The sequence below is a fragment of the Euprymna scolopes genome, chromosome 19 (genome assembly GCF_053919585.1).
Source record: "Euprymna scolopes isolate OS-2025 chromosome 19, ASM5391958v1, whole genome shotgun sequence".
Lineage (NCBI taxonomy): Eukaryota > Metazoa > Mollusca > Cephalopoda > Sepiida > Sepiolidae > Euprymna > Euprymna scolopes.
Genome location: NC_136500.1, coordinates 54638543 through 54661092, shown reverse-complemented (window position 1 = coordinate 54661092; position 22550 = coordinate 54638543). Strand labels below are relative to the sequence as shown.

At 35.9% G+C, this 22550-nt stretch overlaps 1 protein-coding gene across 5 annotated transcripts in view; it reads left to right on the top strand.

Moving 5' to 3' along the window:
* Window positions 1-22550, top strand: part of LOC145303589 (uncharacterized) — a 121894-nt gene that overhangs the window by 23112 nt on the left and 76232 nt on the right. For 2 of the 5 annotated variants that reach the window (XM_080145137.1, XM_080145136.1), the window contains exon 2: window positions 4485-4607. In XM_080145137.1, coding sequence (XP_080001263.1) covers window positions 4485-4607 — 123 coding nt within the window. Of the gene's footprint in view, window positions 1-4484; window positions 4608-18477; window positions 19316-21464; window positions 22049-22550 lie in introns of those variants that run through there. The other 3 variants (XM_080145134.1, XM_080145133.1, XM_080145135.1) reach the window with 2 other exon arrangements.

Here is a 22550-nt window from a genome sequence, read left to right as displayed (position 1 = left end):
GATACTGACAATAGGAACTGATTAATCGAATGGAGTCACATTCTACTAGCAACTAATCAGAAACTGGAATCGCTCCATAAATATACTGGATCTGTTAGAATTCTTGCACATAATTTTTCGTGCCCACATGAGAAAGATCTTTGCTCTTCATCTGCAAAATTTTACAGCTCAAGACTTATATGGATCAGCTATCTACTGAGAACTCTTCTAAAATTAAACATGCCTTTCAATTCAAAAGTTGGTATAAGTTGCAAGAGTTGAAAGACTTCAATGAATGTTCATTCATTGAAGTCCATGACGAAAGCCCTTAAAACCAAAAATGGACAGCTATAGAGTTGTTCAATTCTGAAGTAGACACCATAAGGACTATAGCAGAGAAATGTCCCTTTACAGCTAACCCCAGCATGGTATTTGTTGGTGTTATTTTAAATTTGCCAATGATGCTAAGAAATGTAAGAACCCCTGCAACTATAAACAACACAGAAACTTCCATTCCAACTAACGGTTTTACTATTTTCGTATGACCAAATTAGGCATGACTACTTGTTGCTTATATTGAATTAAAAAATTGTAATTAGTACTGTGTGAAGTCGAAATCCTTTAATAATGAAGCAGTTATTTTTTTCCAATTATAATTTTTTTTTTTTTTTTTTTGTTTAGCTACAATACCAATATTTTTTTAGCTACAATACCAAAATATTTGTGGGTGCTTGTTGAGGCGACAGATCAGTTTTTCAGATATGTAATTTTTGTCATGTCAAAAATAGTAATATACCGCAAAATTATGAAAATTCATTGAGTAGAACAACTGTTATTGTGTTTTTGATAAAAAAAAAATGTCTGAGCCAAAAAGTACTGCAACCATTATGATGGTGAAACTTGTGAAACAAGGGAGATAAGTCAGGTTAAAAAAATATTAAAAAATAATAAAGTTCCAAAATAGTAATTTATTTAAACAACAAACAGTAAAATAAGTAAGTTAATTAAATAAGATTTGTATATTTTCCAAAATATTAATGTTTATAAACAACAAACAGCAGAAACGGTAATTTAAGTTCTGTTGTCGTAACTTTATATCAAAAATACTTTTTTTTTTATATAAAAAGTAATTAAATAACAAATAAAAAGTAATGTGTGTGAATATTTTCCAGTTTTGGTGTCTAAAATATTATTCAAACAGGGTACAATTCAAAAATCATTTGGAAAATATTTTCCAGTTCTAAGCAATCTCAGTTATGTCCCCTGTTTGTGCAATTTACTGTGTTCGTATCTATGGAAAATGCAATTTTCCATAAAAATTACTTTTCACTATAAATAAATTTCTACTCAATGAATTTTTGTAATTGTGTAGATATATTACTATTTTCAACATGACAAGTAATATTGTTCTTGCTCAAAATGACATCTTTAAAAAAGTCGATCTGGCAACTTGATCTCAACACGCACCGATTTGTGCATAGAAAATGTTCATTTTGATGTATTTGTTTTCTTATTTACAATGTTTTCATACTTTTATGCTGTGTAAATTTGTTATTGTGTTAGGAAATTTTAAATTTATATGTCTGGCAGTGTTCTTAGATATATTTTATACAGAAATTCATCCGATAAGTATTAAAATAGAAAAAAGTCTGATCTTAAAAATGACTTTTCGCTCTTATAGATAAAAAAAAGAAGAATTTTTCCATACGAATATTTTACGTCACACCGAGCAAGGGAGATAATAAAATCTCAGCAAATCATTTCTTCTTAAAAAAACAAGATTTATTATAATCTGGAGATATAGCTTAATGATGGAGCATTCGACTACAGATCGAATGATCCCCTGTTCAAGCCCAGGTATACCTCACCATTTTATTTTAATGATAAGGACAAAGATCTTTCTGATTCCCTCGCTCTTGATCTTGAGAACGTGGTTCAATGAGGAAAAAGGTGATTGGTTAATTTAAATGCATCGAAAACCAAGCTTCTCTCCTTTCATCATAATCACTCTGATCCTCACCACACCCTAATTGAAATGAATGGCTCTCGTTTTGGAGAAACCCATGTCTTGACAAGCTTCTGAGACTGACCTTCACTCCTGATCTGAAATGGAACACATACATCAAATCTGTTTCCAAGATCACTGGAAAAATGGTTTGACCACTCTAGTAAGTATCTCGCTGCCGATGCAATCCTCTATCTGTATTAGCCAGGTACGCCCTAAAATGGAGTGATGTTGCCACATTTGGGAAGGAGCTACTCGGCACACTCTATCCTGCTTTGATAGTTCAAAACCGGCTTTGAAATCTAGTAAGTGATGCCCTTTTCTCTTCCCTTCAACCTCTTTCCCACAGAAGAGATGCTGCGAGCCTGTCTCTGCTCTATCGCTATTTTCATTGCAAGTGTTTAAATGAACTCCAATCTATGCCCTTCCCCCCCCTCGCCAAACTTTCACAAAAAAAACATTCTACTAGCTACGACCACTCAAATGCGGATTCCATGAACAAAGCTTCTTTCCCAGAACTTCCCACCTTTGGAACACTGTTCTACTGGCGTGCTTCCCATTTGAATACAACATGATAACCTTCAAATCTAATGTAAACAAGTTCCTGTTAAGTCGTTCTCATAAATAATCAAGTTCTACCCAATTTATATCATTAACGATTACTACACCACCACTTTACATTCATTAAATCTTATCCTTGAGTGGCCTTTGGATCTTAATAAGTGGTGAATCCCAAGTAAAAAAAAACTGTTTTTTTTCTCCAATTTTCAAATTCCATCTTGTCATTTTCCCATTACATTGTTGCAAAAATGTCTACAGTAGAACCCCGGGATACAGTGGCCCTAGGATGTGTTTTTTTCAGGTTACGATGTGGAATACAATGTTTTTCCAGACCCCTGGTTACGGTATTTGTCCCACCCTATGGTGTTATTTATAATGTTATTTGATTATATACATGTGTATTATATATTGTACTGTATTTTGTTACTGATTTTTAATGCTGAATCCCGGAGTTATACTGTACTTTACTCCTGACCCCAGTTTCTCCCTTTGTTCTGCCATGTCAATGTTTTGATAAAACTGATTTTCATTGCTCTCAAGGTGTCCAAATAGTTTCATGCCAATGGATGATTGACAACCTAGATCTACAATATAATGGTCATATATATACTTAGTAAATACAATTCCAACATTATTATCTTCTACACAGTACCTCTTCCAAAATGTTTATACATAAAACTATTGCTAAAGTGAAACCATCAAACTAAAATGAATAATAGAAGACAATTATTAAAACATGCTTTTGCAAATGGATATGTCAATGAATGCATAATGAATTTAACCCTAACCTGTATAAGGAAATTATGTTTCTGAATTTTTGAGATGAAGATTGATAATTTGTATTTGTGTTATTCGGACTACTGTTCTCACCTTGTATCTTATTCTCATAACATATCGGCTGTGACAACAGCATATTCTTTTCATTCTTTTGACTCTCAAGTTTATATCTGACACAGTAAGACATCGTCAATCAATCGAGAACCACATAAGTCTATATAAAAAAATAAGATATTAACGGTATATACTAAAGAGTCAAAACCATGAAAAGAATATGCTGTTGTCACAGCCCTACTAATAACATTTCGGCTGATGTAATTTCCAAACTTTTTGTTGAACTCTGGAATTTCTTTGTCAAACTCTGGATACTCTACATTAGTTAAATAAAAGGGCTCCATTCGAAATTCTGTGCAGATTCCAGAGTTCAACAGGAATATGTCCAATACACCTGGAGAAGGTCTGAGATTACATTGGCTAAAACATTATGAGAATAACACTGTTAAAGATGAGAATAGTAATCCTAATAATCTAAATAATCCAAGGAAATAGTTTTTTTTTTACACGGCGGTCACCACTTATCAAGGTCCGGAAGCCACTCAGGGATAAGGGTTATTGCAAGTACAGTACATTAGTGTGGAGATTTAATGAAGTGTTTACTTAAGGGGGCGGTTAATTAGGAATTTGTTAACGTTGGACTTGAAGACATCCAGGTTGTAGTCAGGTGGGAAGCAGGCAGATGGAACAGAGTTCCACAGGCATGCAGTTCTAAGAAAAAAGCTTTGTTCATGGAATCTAAGTTTTGATTTAGGCACAGATAAAGAGTGAGGAACATTTTTCACAGTGGATTCAGCTAGACAGGTGTTTTTCGTGAAAGATTGTCGAGGGGGGACCAGAGATTGGAGTTCAGACGAGCACCTGCCATGGAAATAACGATAAAACAAGGATATGCTCACAATGTCTCTTCTGTGGGAAAGAGATTGCAGGGTAGAGAAAAGGGCATCCCCCACTAAGCCACAAAGTCTATTTTGTACTCTGTCAAGGCATGATAGGCTGTTTTTAGCAGCTCCTGTCCAGTTTGTTTTATAACGAGTATATAAGTGCTTATGTTTTTTTAAAAAAAAAGATGTCTACTTTTCTAACCAGTTTTTGTTTGTATTTTTAGCCGCAAAGATAAAAACTGGACACCTCACTCACGGCTTTGCAGTTGTCATTTTGTAAATGGGAAAAAAGAAAATGGACCCACCATATTTCCCTCTACGAATAATGTGTCTTTTAAAAAGAAAAGGTAAGTCAGTACATATTCCTCTTATGCCCTTTTTAGTCATTAATATTTCTTAAGACAATAGATCGCTTAAGGTCGAAAACTTTTAATGCAACATTTAAAGTTTCACATAATATGCAAAGTAAATCAATTAGGATCAAATGAAGTTGAGACACTTTAAAATGGGCAATGATCAAAAGGACGTATTTGCCCCCCCCCCTTTTTTTTTTTTTTTAAATTTTTTTTTTTTACTTGAAATATGAATAAAAACAATCCGGCATATTAAATAACAACTTTTGTACACAATACATAATTTGTTATCCACGCAGTTTTAATAAAAAGAAAATTTTAGTTACAAACTGTTTCATTTTATAAATGTTAGGGATATATAAAGATATGTAGTTTTATTTACAAAACATTTTAGGTGGATAAAATATATAAACAAATAAAACAGACAAATATAAAAGTAATTCAATATGAAGATGCAGAGATTTCCTGATAAAAATTGTCAGTACATCATAAACAATAAAAATCTTTATCATAAGCAATAAGAATGATTAATTTATCATCTAAATATATAAAAGGCAAAAGTGGTGCACACATTTTTATATATTCGAGGAAGGCTTTTTTCAGGGGGGAGGGGGGTTCTCGAGAGGGTTACTATTTTGGAGAACTTTCTATATACTCCCTAGATTATAATATGTATCATTTGCGAACAGGCGTCATATCTACATTTATTTTGATCAACTTCCCTCTATTCTGTCCTTTCGCGTGTTTGTTCATCTTTTTCGTATAAATAAAGCGAAACTCATCGAAGCAAAGTCGTCAGCGGCTTTTCGTGCCGGGACGTCTTGAAATCAATTAGCTTTTATCAATGTGGGTAAAACCCTTCATATCAAACAATTGCTATTCATTTGGAGAGCTCCCCCTTTTTCGGGGGAGCTGGTTTTCCCCTAACATTGTGGGGAGCATAAACTGGCCTGCAGCCAACCATCATTTCTGCGTCTGCGTGATTCTTAACTTATTCACTTCAAGTCAACTTTTTAATCGTTAAATTTGAACGCTTTTCACTTCCTCTTGCGTCTTAACGTAGCGGTAAGATGCCAGCTTTCCTTTCACCTTCTCTTTCGCCTTCGCGTCATGGGTTCAGGCCTGCTTGCCTACTACCACTTTTTTTTTTTCTTTTACGCCTCCAAACATCCAGGCACTGCCGGGCACCCCCACTAGTCTATTATATAATATATATATATATATATCAAAATCTATCATTCTGACGTTTCCTCTTAGAGGGTCAGACGATAAGGCCTTAGGGAAAATTTTAATTTCACCTGCCCATTTCTTGTTTTTTTTTGGTATTTAAATTAAATTATGTTTCCTCTGAAATTTCTCCTTCCATTCTGCTGTACCAAAAATTTACATATATATATATATATATATATAAGGCAAAACGGGCGCACAAGTTTTTGTATGTCCATAAAAGGCTTTTGTTCGCCGGGCTTCTCGTGGGGGGGTACTATCGTGTAGAACTTCTTATATACCCCCTAGATAATAATATGCGAACCCGCGTTGCGTCTAGATTTATTTACGTTGACTTTTATACAATTCTTGCTATTTTGGTCCCTCTCGTGTTGATTTGGCTTTTTTGCAAAACTGATGTGCAACTAAGGTGTCATTCTCGACCTACGGAACCGGGAGCATCCAGAAAGCAAAGGACGTTTGATCAATGTCGGTGAAAACCGTCATATCGGACAATTGCTTTCATTCGAACACTCTCCTAACAAAGGGGGAGCTGGTTTTCACCAATACATTGGGGAAAGAAAACCAGACAAAGTTAGGTAAAAAAAAAAAAAAAAACCCAAAAGAACTGTCTCGCAGTTAAAATTAAGTGCAGAATTTAATTTCTTTTGACCTAATTAAATTTGCCACACACCTACTACTTGTGCGTTTAAAACGTTAAATTGAAATTTTGTTTCAGTTACTTTCCTTCGTGGGCAAGCGGTAGCTTATCAAGTTTTTCGCCTCAGTGTTCCAGGTTCGATCCTACCTACCTACCAAAACTATTTTTTTTGTTTTGTTTTTGTTTTACTTTTTCTTCATTTTACATCATGTTCACTGTATTTTTTGTTTGTTTTTCCAATTTTTTAAAAGAAGTTTAACATAGGGTTTGGATATACCCCCCCCCCCCTTCAACACACATACCTACAAAAAACTTTTCACTGTTTTTTTTTTTTTTTTCTGTTTTTTTTTTTTAAATATTTGTTTTTGAACCTACCTTCCTACCAAAACTTTTCTTTTTTGATCGCCCCCCCCCCAACACACACACCTACAAACACCCAGGCAATGCCAGATACCCCTGCTAGTCTATATATATAAAAGCCAAAGTGTGTGTGTGTGTGTGTGTCTTACAAAAAGTTTTGACAAAGGCGACGGATTTTCACGAGTTCGGTATCATTTTGAAGCTCGACATCTTGGACGACAAATATTGAAAAATTGGCCAAAAACATTAATTTCTTCACCCTAAACTGTACCTTTTTCTACAAGGAGGGGTGACAAAAAAAATCGTTCCTTCATTTTCTCTCCTCCTGCTACTATGACAATGACGTCCTATTTGACCTAGAAAACGTTGACGTTAGTTTAAACCACCTGCAAGTGTTTTTAAAAGTTTAAGTGTGTTCTGAGTTGTATGTCTCTTTGGCGTAGTGGTAACATGTCAGACTTTTTTTTTTCCGCCTTAGCCTCGATGCTTCAGGTTCGAGCCAATCTTACTACCTAAACTTTTTTTTCCCTCTTTTACACCTCTAAACACCCAATCAGCGTTTTGTCCAATTTACGAAAGGAGGTCATCTGTATCTTTTATTTCCGCAACTTTTATGTTACAAAATTCACGCTGTGATTTCATTTCTCTATGGTGCGATGTTTGACCTAAAAAAACGCGTTGACGTTCGTTTAACCACCTGCTTTTTAAAACGTTTAGTTTCTACCATTATCATTTCTCTGCCCTTGTAGCGTCGTGGTAAGTTATCAGGCTATGTGCCTCAAGGCTTCGGGTTCGCGCCTACTTTCCTACCAAAACTTTTTTTTCTTTTACACCGGCAAACACCCAGGCAACGCCGGTCATCCCCGCTAGTCTATTATGTAAAAGGCAAAATGAGCTTTTTGAGGTTCTTGCGTTGATTAGATTCCAGGAGAAGTTAACGAACATCGTCTCTATCTTTATTTTCATCGAGTTTTAAAAAGTTCCTTCGTTTCGAGTGTTTGTTTGTCTTTCTCGTATAAATAAAGCAAAATTAATCGAAGCAAATCGGGCTGGGACGTTTTGAAGTCAATTAGGTTTGATCAATGTGTTTGGAGGTGTGTGTTGAGCAAAAAAAAAAAAATTTGGTAGTAGGCAGGCAGGCAGGCTCGAATCCGTACCGCAAAGGAGGAAAAGAATGTGAAAAAAGGAGATAGTGCATTAAATGAGTTGGTAATTAACTTTTTCCCTGGGTAGAGGATATTCATATCGGACAATTGCTATTTATTTGGACACTGCCTTTTTTTTTGGGGGGGGGGGGCTAGTTTTCCCCAACATTGTGAAGAAAAAAAAATAAAACGATGGGAAGCTTAACTGGCCTCTAGCCAGATGTTCATTTCTGCGCCTGAGTGATTTACTTAATTACCAACTTTCATCATTTCGATATCCGCTATGGCTTAATGGTTAGTGAGAAAGACCTCTCTCTCTCTCTCTCTCTCTCTCTCTCTCTCTCTCTCTCTCTCTCTTCTTTTTTTAGTTTTTTTTTTTTTTTTTTTTTTTTTTTTTGTCTTTTGTCATCTGGCCAAAAGTTAATTACCAACTCTTTTTTTTCACCTTTTCCTCCTTTGCGATACGGGTTCCAGCCTTTTTTTTTTTTTTTTTTTTATAACACCTACAAACACCTACGCAATGCTGGGCACCCCCGCTAGCCTAATATATAAAAGGCAAAATGGGCACACATGCTTGTATGTCCATGAAAGGCTTTTTGCGTTGGGGTTCTCGCGTCGGTTAGATTCTGGGAGAAGTTTTCTTATACTTCCTAGATCGTAATGTTTCAGATTTGCAAATGGACATCGTCTTCATCTCGAAACTAACTGAAGCAAATGCAACTGCCTGGCCTTCCAGCCGAGCAGTATCTGTTCTGTAATTCATCCTTGGTCAATGTAGGGAAAAACCCTTTATACTGAGACAATTAATATTTATTTGGATACTGCCAGAGTGCCGCCTTTTTTGGGGGGGGGAGCTGGTTTTTCTTCAGATTATAAACGACCTTATATCTAATTTGCTTTTGTGGGGAAGCAAATAAATACCACAACAGAAAGTGGAAAGCTTAACTGGCCCTTGGCCAGGTTTAAAAGAATCTTCCATTTCTGCGCTGACTCCTATGATTCTTTAGATAATAAGAATCATTAGTTTATCATAAGCAATAAAAATCTTTAATACGGAATAAAGTCAGAAGTGAAAAAAAAAAATTTATGTATTACATTTCTAATGTTTCTGATTGGTTATTCTTATTAATAAAATTATTCCCACTACTGTTCTCATCTCTAGTGTTATCTGTAAGTTTTGGTTGATGTAATCTCCAACCTACTTCGGGTGTATCTTGACACATGCAGGTAGCATGTTCTTGTTTTGTCAACATCAACTGTGGTACAACGGATAAAGTACTTTGTAAATTCAGTTGTAAAAACAATACTCTTTTGGAAGCTGAAGATTCAATCCTTGGTGCAACACTCAAAATGCAATTGGAAATGGTTTGTGGAACTAGAGCAGGGATTGAATAAAATGATCTGTTCAAAATTCTGTTGGTTGGTTTATGGCATATCAACCCTTTTTAGGTCATTCAACGCCGAATCCAGTGATTTTGAAGAAAAAGTTTTTAATAGAATATATTTGGTTTTTCCAAGTCGGTTTCTATTTAACTCATAGTTAGGACCCTAATAGGTACTACCACTTCGGATCAGAGTGGACTTAGGTTGGTTGGTTGTTTTACGGTATATCAACACTGTTCAGGTTATTTAATGCTGAATCCAGTGATTTTGATGAAAAAGATTTTTAATAGAATATATTTATTTTTTTCAAGTCGGTTTCTATTTTTTTTTTTTTTTTTTTTTTCACCTAAACAAAAAAAAAAGTTTGTGTCAAAGTTTTCTATAATTTGTGAGTCCCTACGCACAACATTTGGTTCATTTTAAAAGTATAATTGCTTCATAAAATTAGGAATTGAAAAGTATAGTAGTAATGTCACAAATAGTTTTATCAAAGGGACGACGTACCACAAAATATGAGGTAGGATGTGTGACTGGAATTACCAGTGCACCGAACGATTGACAGAATACCATGCCATGTAAAAGATCTGCGACTCCTAGTGGGACCAGATCCACTTGTTCTGACATGTCTTCAGAGGATCTGAGTGAAAGGTTTGTGACAATTTGAGAGAGACCATGTGAACAGCCACATAAATAAAAGTGATGCCTTTTCTGATAATACTTCTCATGGAAACCCAGTACCTGTACCACTGCGAAGAAATAAACTGCGCAAAAGACCACCATCCGAATGCTTAATGTGTGATCATAAGATCAGGAGGGAGTGAAGTATGTAGTTGTGTGTTCGTTTCATGTTCTTGGTCACCAACCTGTAGTGGTAATCGGGTTTAATTAGATCCCTTTTCAACCACAAATAAATAATAAAAAAAAAAAAAATCAAATATGCGAAATAAACATTGTTTATTTACACAAATTAACAAGTAGCAACAAAATCATTTTTAGTGTCTGAAAATCGTGTCTTGGTAATCAATTTTTTTATGACTGTAAAAGTTCTTTTTAGAATGTTCGCTGAATCAAAACTTTGCTATATTTCCGATATATTCACTCGTGCCATCTCTGGATGCAGCCTGGACGGGTGATAGTTAGGTTTGCCCAGTTACCAGAGTCCACCTCTCAGTGTTGCAGACAAAGTCCAATAAAAAAGTAAGCCAGTCGGAGCCAGCGCATCTGCAGGAGTTGCCAAAAAGATATTGCAATACTTTATCATCTGCCTATTGGGACTACAAACCGGATTTTTTTGTTGGGGGTTTACTCCCTTCTTCTTTGCCTTTCCCAAGGCACCCACAAAGCAGTGGAGCCTATTTGCCTATTGCTGGTGAAATTTTGAAAATAACAGATATCCGCATTGTCATTATGGCTGTATCAAAATGAAATTGAAATCATTAAATGATTCTTTTTAAAAAGAGTCGGCTAAAAGCATTGGTGATTCCGTAACGGTGAAAATTTAGAAAATACTAGACTACTCATGACCTGTTGGGTCAGTATATGTTATAGCTGGCTATGGAATAATGAGGATACAGAATTAATGTATAAGCATGCAAAAACAAATGTGGCGACCAGTAAAAACAATATGCAATTTTGTGTGCACGCAAAAAATTGAATACATGCGCACACAAAAAAAAAAATGGCGACCAGTTAAAACAGTATGGAATACATTGGATAATAAAAGTTTTAACATCATTGCCCTTAGAAGATTAAATGTGTAATTCGTTAAAAAAAAAAAAAAAAAAAGGAAAATAAATACAAGCAGGTAGTGTGCATTGTGTACAGGTCTACCCTAGTGTTTTTTTTTTTTTTTTTAACAGCCTTAAAAATATTAGGAAATAATAATTAACTGATTAAGTAATATTTAACTGAGACCTTTTCAAAGCAAATCTTAAAAAAAAAAAAATGAAATCCTCCCCCCCCCCCTCCCCCATACACACATTTTGAAGGGTTTCTACGTTTTTTAAAAATGTTTGGAACTTGAGACCCCCACCTTACCCCACCCCATACCCTCTTTCTGCCTCCCCCCTCCCCCACCATCAAACTTGAAAAAATGCTAACGGTTGCATGTCTCGCTATGTTGCCAAGAAGTGATGTCTAATTTTACGTTGAATTTATATAGGAAAGTGATCCCTTGTGCTAAAATGTTATTTTTAATTATTTAAAAACAAAAAAATTCCTTTTATTTTATCTTTAAATGCCGTTGAAATGTATTAACTAAAAAAAGTACATGTTGATTTCTTTTTAGGAGGTAAACTATACTTATCTAAAGATTTGGAAGGGGGTTCAGTTTCACATACAACATTCTAGTAAATCTGTCCCTCATTTTCAGAACAGATTTACAACTCCGATTTGACGTTGGTTCCTTCATCTCCCCCCCATCATCATCATTATTATTATTATTATTATTATTATTAATAATATTCTTTATTTATTTATTTATTTGTGACTTTTCACTTCCATCTCCCGTCATTATTTAAAAAAAAAAGTATTTATGATTTTTGAAAAAGGTGTTTTGCAGTTAAATAATAGGTTTCTAAATGATAACATTATTTCAGCACTGGTCGTTAAATGCAAAAGTGCCTTTTTTGTCTTATCGTTATTTGTTGTTAATTAATAAATCCCGCCTACATCGTCTATTATGTATCAAGTGTTTGCGCAAAATCAGAGATCCTAAACCAAACTCTTAAACTAGAACCGGAAGGACAGTTTAAACACCAAAGCAAGCAAGCAAGATCATTTGAGTTTTATAATTATATAGATAAGTACAATGAGGATCTCCGTTATTTTTGTCAAAATTTGGAATATATTCAAATTTTTCACCATTACAGAATTCGTGTTTCTTTTGGTAGACTCTTTTTAAGAAGAATCATGTAAGGATTTCGTTTTCAGTTATATACTTACCTTTATACTTTTAATGTACTGAAATTGTTTAAATTTTTTCTATTTCAATTTTTTTCACTATTTATTCTCTTGTGCTAATTTTATGTATGCAGGTGTTTTTTTTTTGTTTTTTTTATTGAGCATCTGAGTTATAATCTATTTAGTATTATACATGAAATCTGAAAAAAAACAAACCCAAAAGCGTTTAAAATGAATAAATATACTAACCTAATTGAAATTCTTACTGTAATGAAGACAAAAGCAGAAAGACCTTTTTCCAAGGCTTTATTCAAGTGAATTTTGCAGCAAATATGGCAAGTGGCCAGGAAAACATTTTAGTAAAATATAAAAAAAAGTATTGAAAAAAGCAAATGGCAAGATCACGTAAAGGGAGATATGCAAATAAAGAAAAAGTCACTTTAATAAGAAAGTTATAAGAAAATTATAACACTTACAAAAATGGAAATTTTTTGCATTGCTTATGGAGCCATGATTATTTATTTTTTTTTTTTTTTAGTATCGCTCAAGATGAAAAAACCTATTAAAACATGTTTTTGTTTTCCTATTACTACATGATACTAAATTGATTTTAATTGCAAAATGTTCACCATGTCATAATATTTAAAATATCGCCTGTGTATTATTTTTCTTCAAATTTTCGGTATTTTTTAAAACTTTCTTTGCACTTAAACACTAACCTTTTTAAGGTATGCTGAAAATGAACATCACGTTTAAATTTTGCACAGACAGTTATCTAGATATTAAGACCTTTTATTATCCAATTTAATTCATTATGGTGGCCATGTTATTTATTTTTTATTTTTTTTTACTGGTGGCCACGTTTTTTCCCAACTGAAAAGTATTAATGCACATGCGTGTTATAAAACCGTTTCCCGACATTTCATCACCTGACATTTAACCACCCGACTATAAATCATGGGCATATAATCACTAGACATTTAATCACGTTTTTTTTTCATCGCATGGACACTTAATCACTCGACACCAAGACAATTAATCCCTCAAGGAAAAAACAAAAATTTGTGTAATGTTATTTATGCGATTATGTTTTTATTACGTTAAATTTTAGCCGTTTTGCCAATTTTGGAGTTATTTTTATGAGAGATTAAAATCAATAGGGTGAAACTGCCCCTCATCCCTCCACTAATCATGCAAGGGTTAGAGGAGAGGCTATCTTTTTTTTTTTTTTTTTTTTTTTTTACAAGGAAGTCACCACTTATCAAGGCCCAGAGGCCACTCGGGGATAAGGGTTATTGTGTGTACAGTAATCAATGGGATAATATTGTAGTAATCGCTAGTAATGGAGATCTGATAAAGTGTCTTACTTAAGGGGGCGGTTTATCAGGAACTTGTTTATGTTGAACTTGAAGACATCCAAGTTGTAGTCAGGTCGGAAACAGGCAAACAGAAGAGAGTTCCACAGGCACGCACTTCTAAGAAAGCTTTGTTCATGGAATCTACGTTTTGATTTAGGCACAGATAAAGAGTGGGGAAAATTACTGACAGTGGTTTCAGCTAGATGGGTGTTTTTCGTGAAAGATTGGCAAAGGAGGACCAGAGATTGGAGCTCAGACAAGCACTTCCCATGGAAATAACGATAAAATGACGACAGGCTCGCAACGCCCCTTCTGTAGGAGAGAGGCTGCAGGGAAGAGAAAAGGGCATCCTCCCACTAGGCTATGAAGTCTATTTTGTACTCTGTTAAGGCAGGATAGGCTATTTTTTGAAGCTCCTGCCCAGATATGGCAGCAGTACTCCATCCTTGGACGTACTTAGCTTTTATATAGAGAATTGCATCAGCAGTGAGATATCTTCTGGAGTGGTAGAAGGATCCCGCTATTTTTCCAGCGACCTTGGCAACAGATTTGATGTACGTGTTCCATTTAAGATCAGGAGTAAACGTCAATCTCAGAACCTTGTCAAAACATGAAGCCTTCCCAAGACGAGAGCCATCCATTTCAATTGATGCCAAATGGGGATCAGAGCGTTGATGATATAAAGATAGAAGCTTGGTTTTAGATGCATTAAAAGTAACCGGCCACCTCTTCCCCCACTGTACCACGCGCTCAAGATCAGAGGAGAGAGAATCAGAACTTTGACATTTATGACCTTTGATGGTCGTGTCATCAGCATAGATGTCAACGAATGATTTAAGTATGTGTTTAGGGAGGTCATTGATGTAGATCAGGAAGAGAGTTGGGCCCAGGATGGACCCTTGGAGGACACCAGCATTAATACTATGGGCTTCTGATTTCTTCCCATCAACCACTACTCTTATGAGCCTATCAGAGAGAAATGATTTCATAATTGAGAAAACATTTCCAGTTATAGTGTAGCTGGAAATCTTGTGAAGTAGGCCTTTATGCCATACCTTATCAAAGGCCTTTGATATGCCAAGAGCAATTTTTTTTTTTTTTTTTTTTTTTACAGTGATCACCACTTATCAAGGCCCGGAAGCCACTCAGGGATAAGAGTTATTGCAAGTACATTACGTTAGTGAGGAGATTTGCTGAAATGTTTACTTAAGGGGGCGGTTCATTAGGAATTTGTTAACATTGGACTTGAAGACATCCAAGTTGTAGTCCGGAGGGAAGCAGGCAGACGGAACAGAGTTCCACAGGCGTGCAGTTCTAAGAAAGAAGCTTTGTTCATGGAATCTGCGTTTTGATTTAGGCACAGATATAGTGGGGGAAATTTTTCACAGTGGATTCAGCTAGACGGGTGTTTTTCGTGAAAGATTAGCGAGGGGGGACCAGAGATTGGAGTTCAGACGAGCATCTGCCATGGAAATAACGATAAAACAAGGACAGGCTCGCAACGTCTCTTCTGTGGGAGAGAGGTTGCAGAGTAGAGAAAAGGGCATCCCCCACTAAGCCACGAAGTCTATTTTGTACTCTGTCAAGGCAGGATAGGCTGTTTTTAGCAGCTCCTGCCCAGATATGGCAACAGTATTCCATCCTTGGATGTACTTGGCTTTTATATAGATAGAGAATTGCATCAGTAGTGAGATATCTTCTGGAGCGGTAGAAGGATCCCACCATCTTTCCAGCGACCTTGGCAACAGACTTGATGTACGTGTTCCATTTCAGATCAGGAGTAAAGGTCAAACCCAGAAGCTTGTCAAAACACGGGGCCTCACCCAGACGAGAGCCATCCATCACAATTGATGCCAGCTGGGGATCAGAGCGTTGATGATGTAAGGATAGGAGTTTGGTTTTGGATGCATTAAAGGTAACCAGCCACATCTTCCCCCACTGAACCACGCGCTCGAGATCAGAGGAGAGAGAATCAGAGAGAACTTTGTCATTTACAGCCTTTGATGTGTTGCCGTAGATGGTCGTGTCATCAGCATAGATGTCAGCGAATGATTTAAGTATGTGTTTAGGGAGGTCATTGATGTAGATCAGGAAGAGAGTTGGGCCCAGGATTGACCCCTGAGGGACTCCAGCATTTATATTGCAGGCCTCCGATTTTTGTCCATCTACCACTACTCTTATGAGCCTATCGGAGAGAAATGATTTAATGATTGAGAAAACATTTCCAGTTATACCGTAGCTGGAAATCTTGTGAAGTAGGCCTTTATGCCATACCTTGTCGAAGGCCTTTGATATGTCGAGAGCAATTGCCCTAGAAAGGAAGCCTTTGTCAAGAGATTCACTAATCCTGTGGGATATAACCGTCAGCACATCTGCGGTAGATCTTGCAGAGCGGAAACCATATTGTGTGTCACTAAGAAGGTTATTGCTGCTGAGGTGGTTGACTATTTCTCTATTTAATATGGATTCCAGCAACTTACTCATAACACACAGGAGACTTATTGGTCTGTATTGAGAGGGAGATGACTTATCACCTGAATTCTTAAATACAGGGCAAACTGATGAGGTCTTCCAGGGAGTCGGAAAGCACTTCTCCTTAAGGCAGCGCTTAAATAGTTTCGTAAGTATGGGAGCAAGTTCTGGTTGAAGCTTTTTTAACACTATAATTGGGATGCCATCAGGGCCAGTTGCTTTACTGGAATCTAGGTTCTTTATTAGCTTGGTGACCTCATGCACGGATATTTGTATGTTACCTAGCTTGTTCTGTGTTATAGGAGGAAATATGGGGAGTTGATGGCCTTCGTCGCATAGGGTAGAATTAGCTGCAAAGTTCTTTGCAAATAGTTTGGCCTTGTCTAACGCTGACGAGATGACCTCTGGTTCATTGATAATGGTTGGGATAGAGCGCACACTTCTGTTCAGGATCCTATTTGTTATTTGCCAAAACTGGTGGGATCCAAGCCGCTGATCAGCTACCTTGGATTTAACAGACTGGGCATATAGCTCTCTTGCATTTTTTATTACTCTTTTACAGTGGTTGCTGGCAGACCTAAAAGCAGCTTTAGTCTCAGTGCATCTATTACGTTGGTAGCTATGGAAAAAGTGATTTCTGTGCGCGATAGTAGCAGCACATTCTGGGGAGAACCATGGCTGGCTGTTAGGTTTTTGTTGGAATTTTTTAGATGGTATGAACTGGTCTATGCCTGCAATTAACCATTCGGTCAGATCTGATACTATAGAGGACACATCCTTTTTAAACATGGAGTGCAGAGGTAAATCAGATATGAATGTACGGAAGCTATCCCAGTCGGCCATAGAGTATCGGTATACAGTACGGTGGAGGGGTACGTCTGGGGGCTTCTTACATTTCGTTTTTATCTTAACTGATACGACGGAGTGGTCGGAGGATCCTAGAGGAGAATGAACGGAATATGAACATAGCTCAGGGGAAGTTGAGAGAAAAAGGTCGAAGAGGCTTGCATATTGACCGGGTGTATCGGGCACACGGGTGGGTTCGCGAACAATCTGAGTGAGATCATAAGCAATGGCAAAATCATGACAAAACCTCCCCTCATCGTCTGTCTTATTTGAATGGGTCAGCCATTCCACGTTATGGACGTTGAAGTCACCACATATGTGGATGTTAGCCGAGGGATGTGAAGACAGTATGTGGTCTATTTTCTCAGATATGCTCTTAAAGATAGTAACTCCGCTGTTGTGGGGCCTATAGAGGGCAAATATAAATGCAGTGGTGTTAGCAAGTGCAACTCTGAAGCACATATAGGGTAAATTAGGATCTTCTCTAGAGATATCCCTGCCACACGGGGAGCCATCCTTAATGTAGGCACATATTCCATGCCCATGGCGATCTTGGGGGTCAGATTTAGCTGTTAAATTGCCCTAGAAAGGAAGCCTTTGTCAAGAGATTTATGGTATTATTACCATACATTAACAGGGGTACTAATTAGAGGTCACCATTTCGGTAGGCTCCCACTTCGAGGCGCCTTCGATAACAGGGAGAACTGGAGCGCTGAAATAGAAAGAAATACTGGTAAAAGGAGACATTGTCTTCTTATAAAAATGAGGACGTGTAACGCGACTTTGTTATGAATTCATGAGGTTTTATATATCCAATATATATGTGTGTTTTCCCGAAACTTGGGTTACAAAGAAAGACAGTGCATTTTGTAAAGTCTGTATTAATGTTCAATGCTCCTCTTGGCTACCTAACGGGAGCTGAGGAGTGAGGCGTGTGTTCTGTCTCTAGTCGCCGTAGAAGTAAGGACGTTTCCTTCACTTGAATGTCCCACGTAAACCGTTCTCGCTTTTCATTGGCTGGAACCTCTGATGACGTATAAGAAGAAAGGAAGGAAAAGAGAAAAGAGTAGGGAGAAAGAGAGAACTAAGGTGAGAATACAGCCTAGTCTCGTAGTAGTAGCAGCTCGCTACAGATTCACTAATCCTATGTGATATAACCGTTAGCACATCTGCTGTAGATCTAGCAGAACGGAAACCATATTGCATGTCACTAAGAAGGTTATTTCTTCAGAGGTGGTTGACTACTTTTTTATTTAATATGGATTCCAGCAACTTACTCATGACACAGGAGACTTATTGGTCTGTACTGAGAGGGAGATGACCTGTCACCTGAATTCTTAAATACAGGGCATACTGATGAGGTTTTTCAAAGTGTTGGGAAGCAATTCTCCTTAATCTGTTCGCTTAAAGTAAATATAAGCCACTTTTTAAAAAACTTTTGGACAAATAAACAGTAATCATAACATTTATTTTAATTAATTTATTTTTCATTTAAAAATGGAAACAAACTTCTGCAAATAGTTTCATTTTTTTATTTTTTTTTTTTTTTTATTACTTAATGTTAACACAATACCGAACTTAAAAAAAAAAAATATTATCAAAAAAATCTTTTTCAATAACTATTTTATTTTTAAACAAACATAGGAGTAAATGTTGTTGTTGATAATGATGATGAAAAAAAAAAAAATTATTAGCAGGCATAAGCTGCATTATAATAAGTGCTAGTTATCGTCCTTGTTTGAACATGTCTACCACGCACACACATAATCACGCGAACATCTAAGCACGTGCGTACAAAAGAAGTGTGACTGTTGGTGCTTAACGCCATTTCTAAATTCTGTATCTACAAGCAGCGTTATTTTTAAACATGAGTGGAAACAAAGTTACTTTTGGAGTTACGTCAAAAGGAAAACCGTCGGTAATTCATAAACAATATGAATTCGTTAAACATCGAAAATATGAAAATGGGAATATTCAGTGGCGTTGCAAGCTTTATCAGAGTGCCAAATGTACAGCAAGGTTAACGACCAAAAATGATGAGATTGTAAGCAACTGTGACCCTGAGCACAATCATTTTAGTAATAAAGAAAATATTTTGGCGCGCCAAGCCGTTGTTGAAATGAAAGATAAAATGGATGACATATCGGCTACTCCAAGTGCAGTCATTGCCTCAGTTGCCAACCAGCTTCAACCAGATGTAGTAATGGCATTGCCGAGCAAACAAACGCTTAAACGGACCTTAAGTAGGAAGCGTCAGAGGCTAAGTTATTTGGGTGCAAATCTACCTCCCCTTCCAACAGATAGGTCATTTACCTTTCCAGACCAATTTCAGGATCTCATACTTTTTGACTCTGATTCAGGCAGTGATCGGTTAGTAATATCTTTTAAACAAATTAAAAAAACAAAACAAAAAAGGCGTTGCTACACTATTAGAACGAAATTTCGGAAATCGTAATATTAAGTTTTACATGCAAACAATTATATCTACGTATTCCTCGTATTTTTAAGATGATTATACTAAAAAAATTACGAAAATCGATAAGGTAGAAAATTATTTATTAAAGAAAATAAAACATCGAATTCGATGAAAACGATCGTAAAACACAAGAGAATTCAAAAGGGAGGTAATTTTCCGTTTTGGTTTAAAACAAGATGGCGCAAAATGTTCACCTACTCACACGATTAAAGTTGTTGGTATTTTTTTACGACCTGCCCTAGCGTAGTATAAACACCCCCCCCAACCATCTCATGTTAAGAACGGCGTTCGGAATAAACAACCTCCTTATGTTAAGAACGACTTCCGAGGTTTTGGGGGGGGGGGTATTCCGAAAGCCGTTCTTAACATGGGGAGGTTTGGGTGTTTATAATGCAGTTGGGCAGTGGCACATCGTAAAAATTTACGGTGCTAATGCACTTACTGATCCGCGCTATTTTTTAAATCGTATTTCCAAGTTTAATTGAAATTTTGTAAGGTTAAAGTACAGAATAGGTACGAAACACCTTCTCCTCCCCATGTTAAGAATGGCTTTTTTAATAAATTTAATTTTAATTTCAGCACGGATCGGAGTACCAAATTTACCCTTATTAGAATTGATAAAAAAAAAAATCACTAGAAACCAATTTTTTTTTTTTTTTTTTTTTTATTGGATGGATATTTTTTTGCCGGAGTTTATGTAATTATTAACAGGAAAATTGGTGAAAAAAAAACTTTACTGGGGGGGGGGGCGGATTTAATAAACGAACAAAATGAAAACAAAAGTTTCGTGCTTATGCACTTATGTTACCGTTATTTATTTTTTTTAATGGCTTAAGTGCATCCCCTAATGTTCGAAGATTTTCTGATTGTTTTAAAATATGCATAAGCACTAAATTTTTGTTTTGTTTTCATTTTGTTTGTTTCTTAAATCCGGCAAAAAAAAAATATCGCAGGTATCGTAAAACTAAAAACTTTAATTAAACTTGGAAATAATACTCCACCACTACTGTTAATAATTGCATAAACTCCGGCAAAAAAAAAAAAAAAAAAAATATCCATCCCCAAAAAAAAAAAAACACACACACACACGGAAAAATTCTTTCCATGTAAAAATAATGATTTCTCCCTCAATCGAACAACGTTCAACATCGGAGCCGATGCGTATTTCGCTTGTAGGGTAGCACTCGTCTACGCCGGCCCATTGAAGAAAAATATAAAATAAAATTAATTCCTTATTTATTGTTTGTACTTTTTTTCGTTTGTAAAATAATCATTTTGTTTCATTACATTTAATGTTTGGTATTTTTGTATAAACAATTATGAAGATGAGGACACTAGTTCGCAAAAAAAATGGATATACAGATTATGAAGAATCATCTTAAAGGATTCTAAAAAATATACAAATATAATGTTGTGAGCGCTTTCGGAAATTCCCAAGTGATTAAGTGTCGATATGATGAAAAAATACGAGATTAAATGTCTAGTGATTAATAGTCGTGTTATGAAAAGATTGTACGCCTTACAAAACCAACCCTCCTCCCTATGTTAAGAATAGCGAACGCCACTGACATTAAATGTGAAATTGAAAAAACCTCTTATCCAGAAAACTACTTGTTTGCGCAAAATTTAAATGTGATATTCGTTTTCAGCATATCCGAAAACCTATTCGTCATTTTAAAGAGCGAGCTTATTTTTTTCTTTCCGTTTTCTTTTACGAAATAAAAGCAAAATGTTTATTTGGTGAGGGAATAAGAAGTAGTAGTATCAAACTCTTCGGTGTTTCGTTTCGGGTTTTAAAGTGTTTCGTTTCGTCTATTATTTACCTGCCTCCCACTACTCCAACTCTTAAATAAATACAGATAAAATTATTTGTTAGTAGTTTATAAGAATTTCATCCTGCCCTCTAAGGAGATTAGAGGAGATGGGGGTAATCTGAACGATTAAAAAAAAGTATTGATCGTACGCGTCGACATTCTCTTGTCAGAGCGCCTAAGACAAAGCGTTTCGTTTCGTTTTTAATGTTTCGTTTCGGCGACTGTTGCGTTTTTTTCTTCTTTTTTTAAACGTCACAAGAGCTTATTAACGGAATCTTTTTTTTTCTTATTGTTTCTTTTTTACACGTATGGGAAAGTAAAAAAAAGCAAAACATAAAATGTTTTAAAACAAAAAATTAAGCAAGACCGGTTTCGTGACGACTGAAGCAAAATAATTAAGTCGAAAGTAAAATTAAAAAAATATATTTTAGTCAATTTTTTCTCTGTTAAAAGAAACAAGCAAATGGAGGAAGTTATCGAAAGTAACAAAAGGGGAGCGAAACTTTGTCATGCGGGTTACATGTACACAAAGACGGCCGTTCGAAGTGATAAGATCTGGTGGAAGTGCTCAAAGAGGGCTAGTCTGAATTGTCGTGCTAGTGTGAGCACCTCGCTCGACTCCAAGAACCCCGTACCTCGGATTTTTCACAATCATGAACCAGAAGAAGCCGAGGTTGAATACGCCAAATTTCGAAACCAAATGCGAAACAGAGTGTTTGAAGAGAAGGGAAAAAATAATAGCAACCCTTACTCCATACGAAATTGCAAATTTCTTCACCGACCAAGAAAAAAAGAAAATTCACGAAAATGCAGGTCTGTAACTCCTACTAATTCCGTCAACTTCAATTAAGCATATTTAAATATGTGTATGCTTCGTCTTCGATTCATTTTTTACTTTAGGGTGACAAACTGTATTATGGGAGATAACTTATCTCAACTTATTTTTAGATTTTTTTTTTTTTTTTTTCAACAATTTATTTATTTTTTAGTATTATTGTAGACTAGCAAAGCGTGGGGTGGCGAGGCGCCTGACCAAACCGGTCGTAAAATACGCTTAATACATTTTAATTCATGCAGATTTCGTATTTACGGAACTAATTCTGGGTAAATTTTTACTTGGTTTCCACCTTAACATTTTCCTTTTAAAATGACGATCTTTGTAGGTTTTTGAGTATGCTGAAAATGAATATCGCATTTAAACTTCCGCAGTAGTTTTCCGGATATTAAGCAATCTAATTTCTTATGTGAAAAGTGGTGGCCATTGTTGAACGCACAAGCGCGCACATAGTTTTGTCCACCACTTTTTAACATAAGG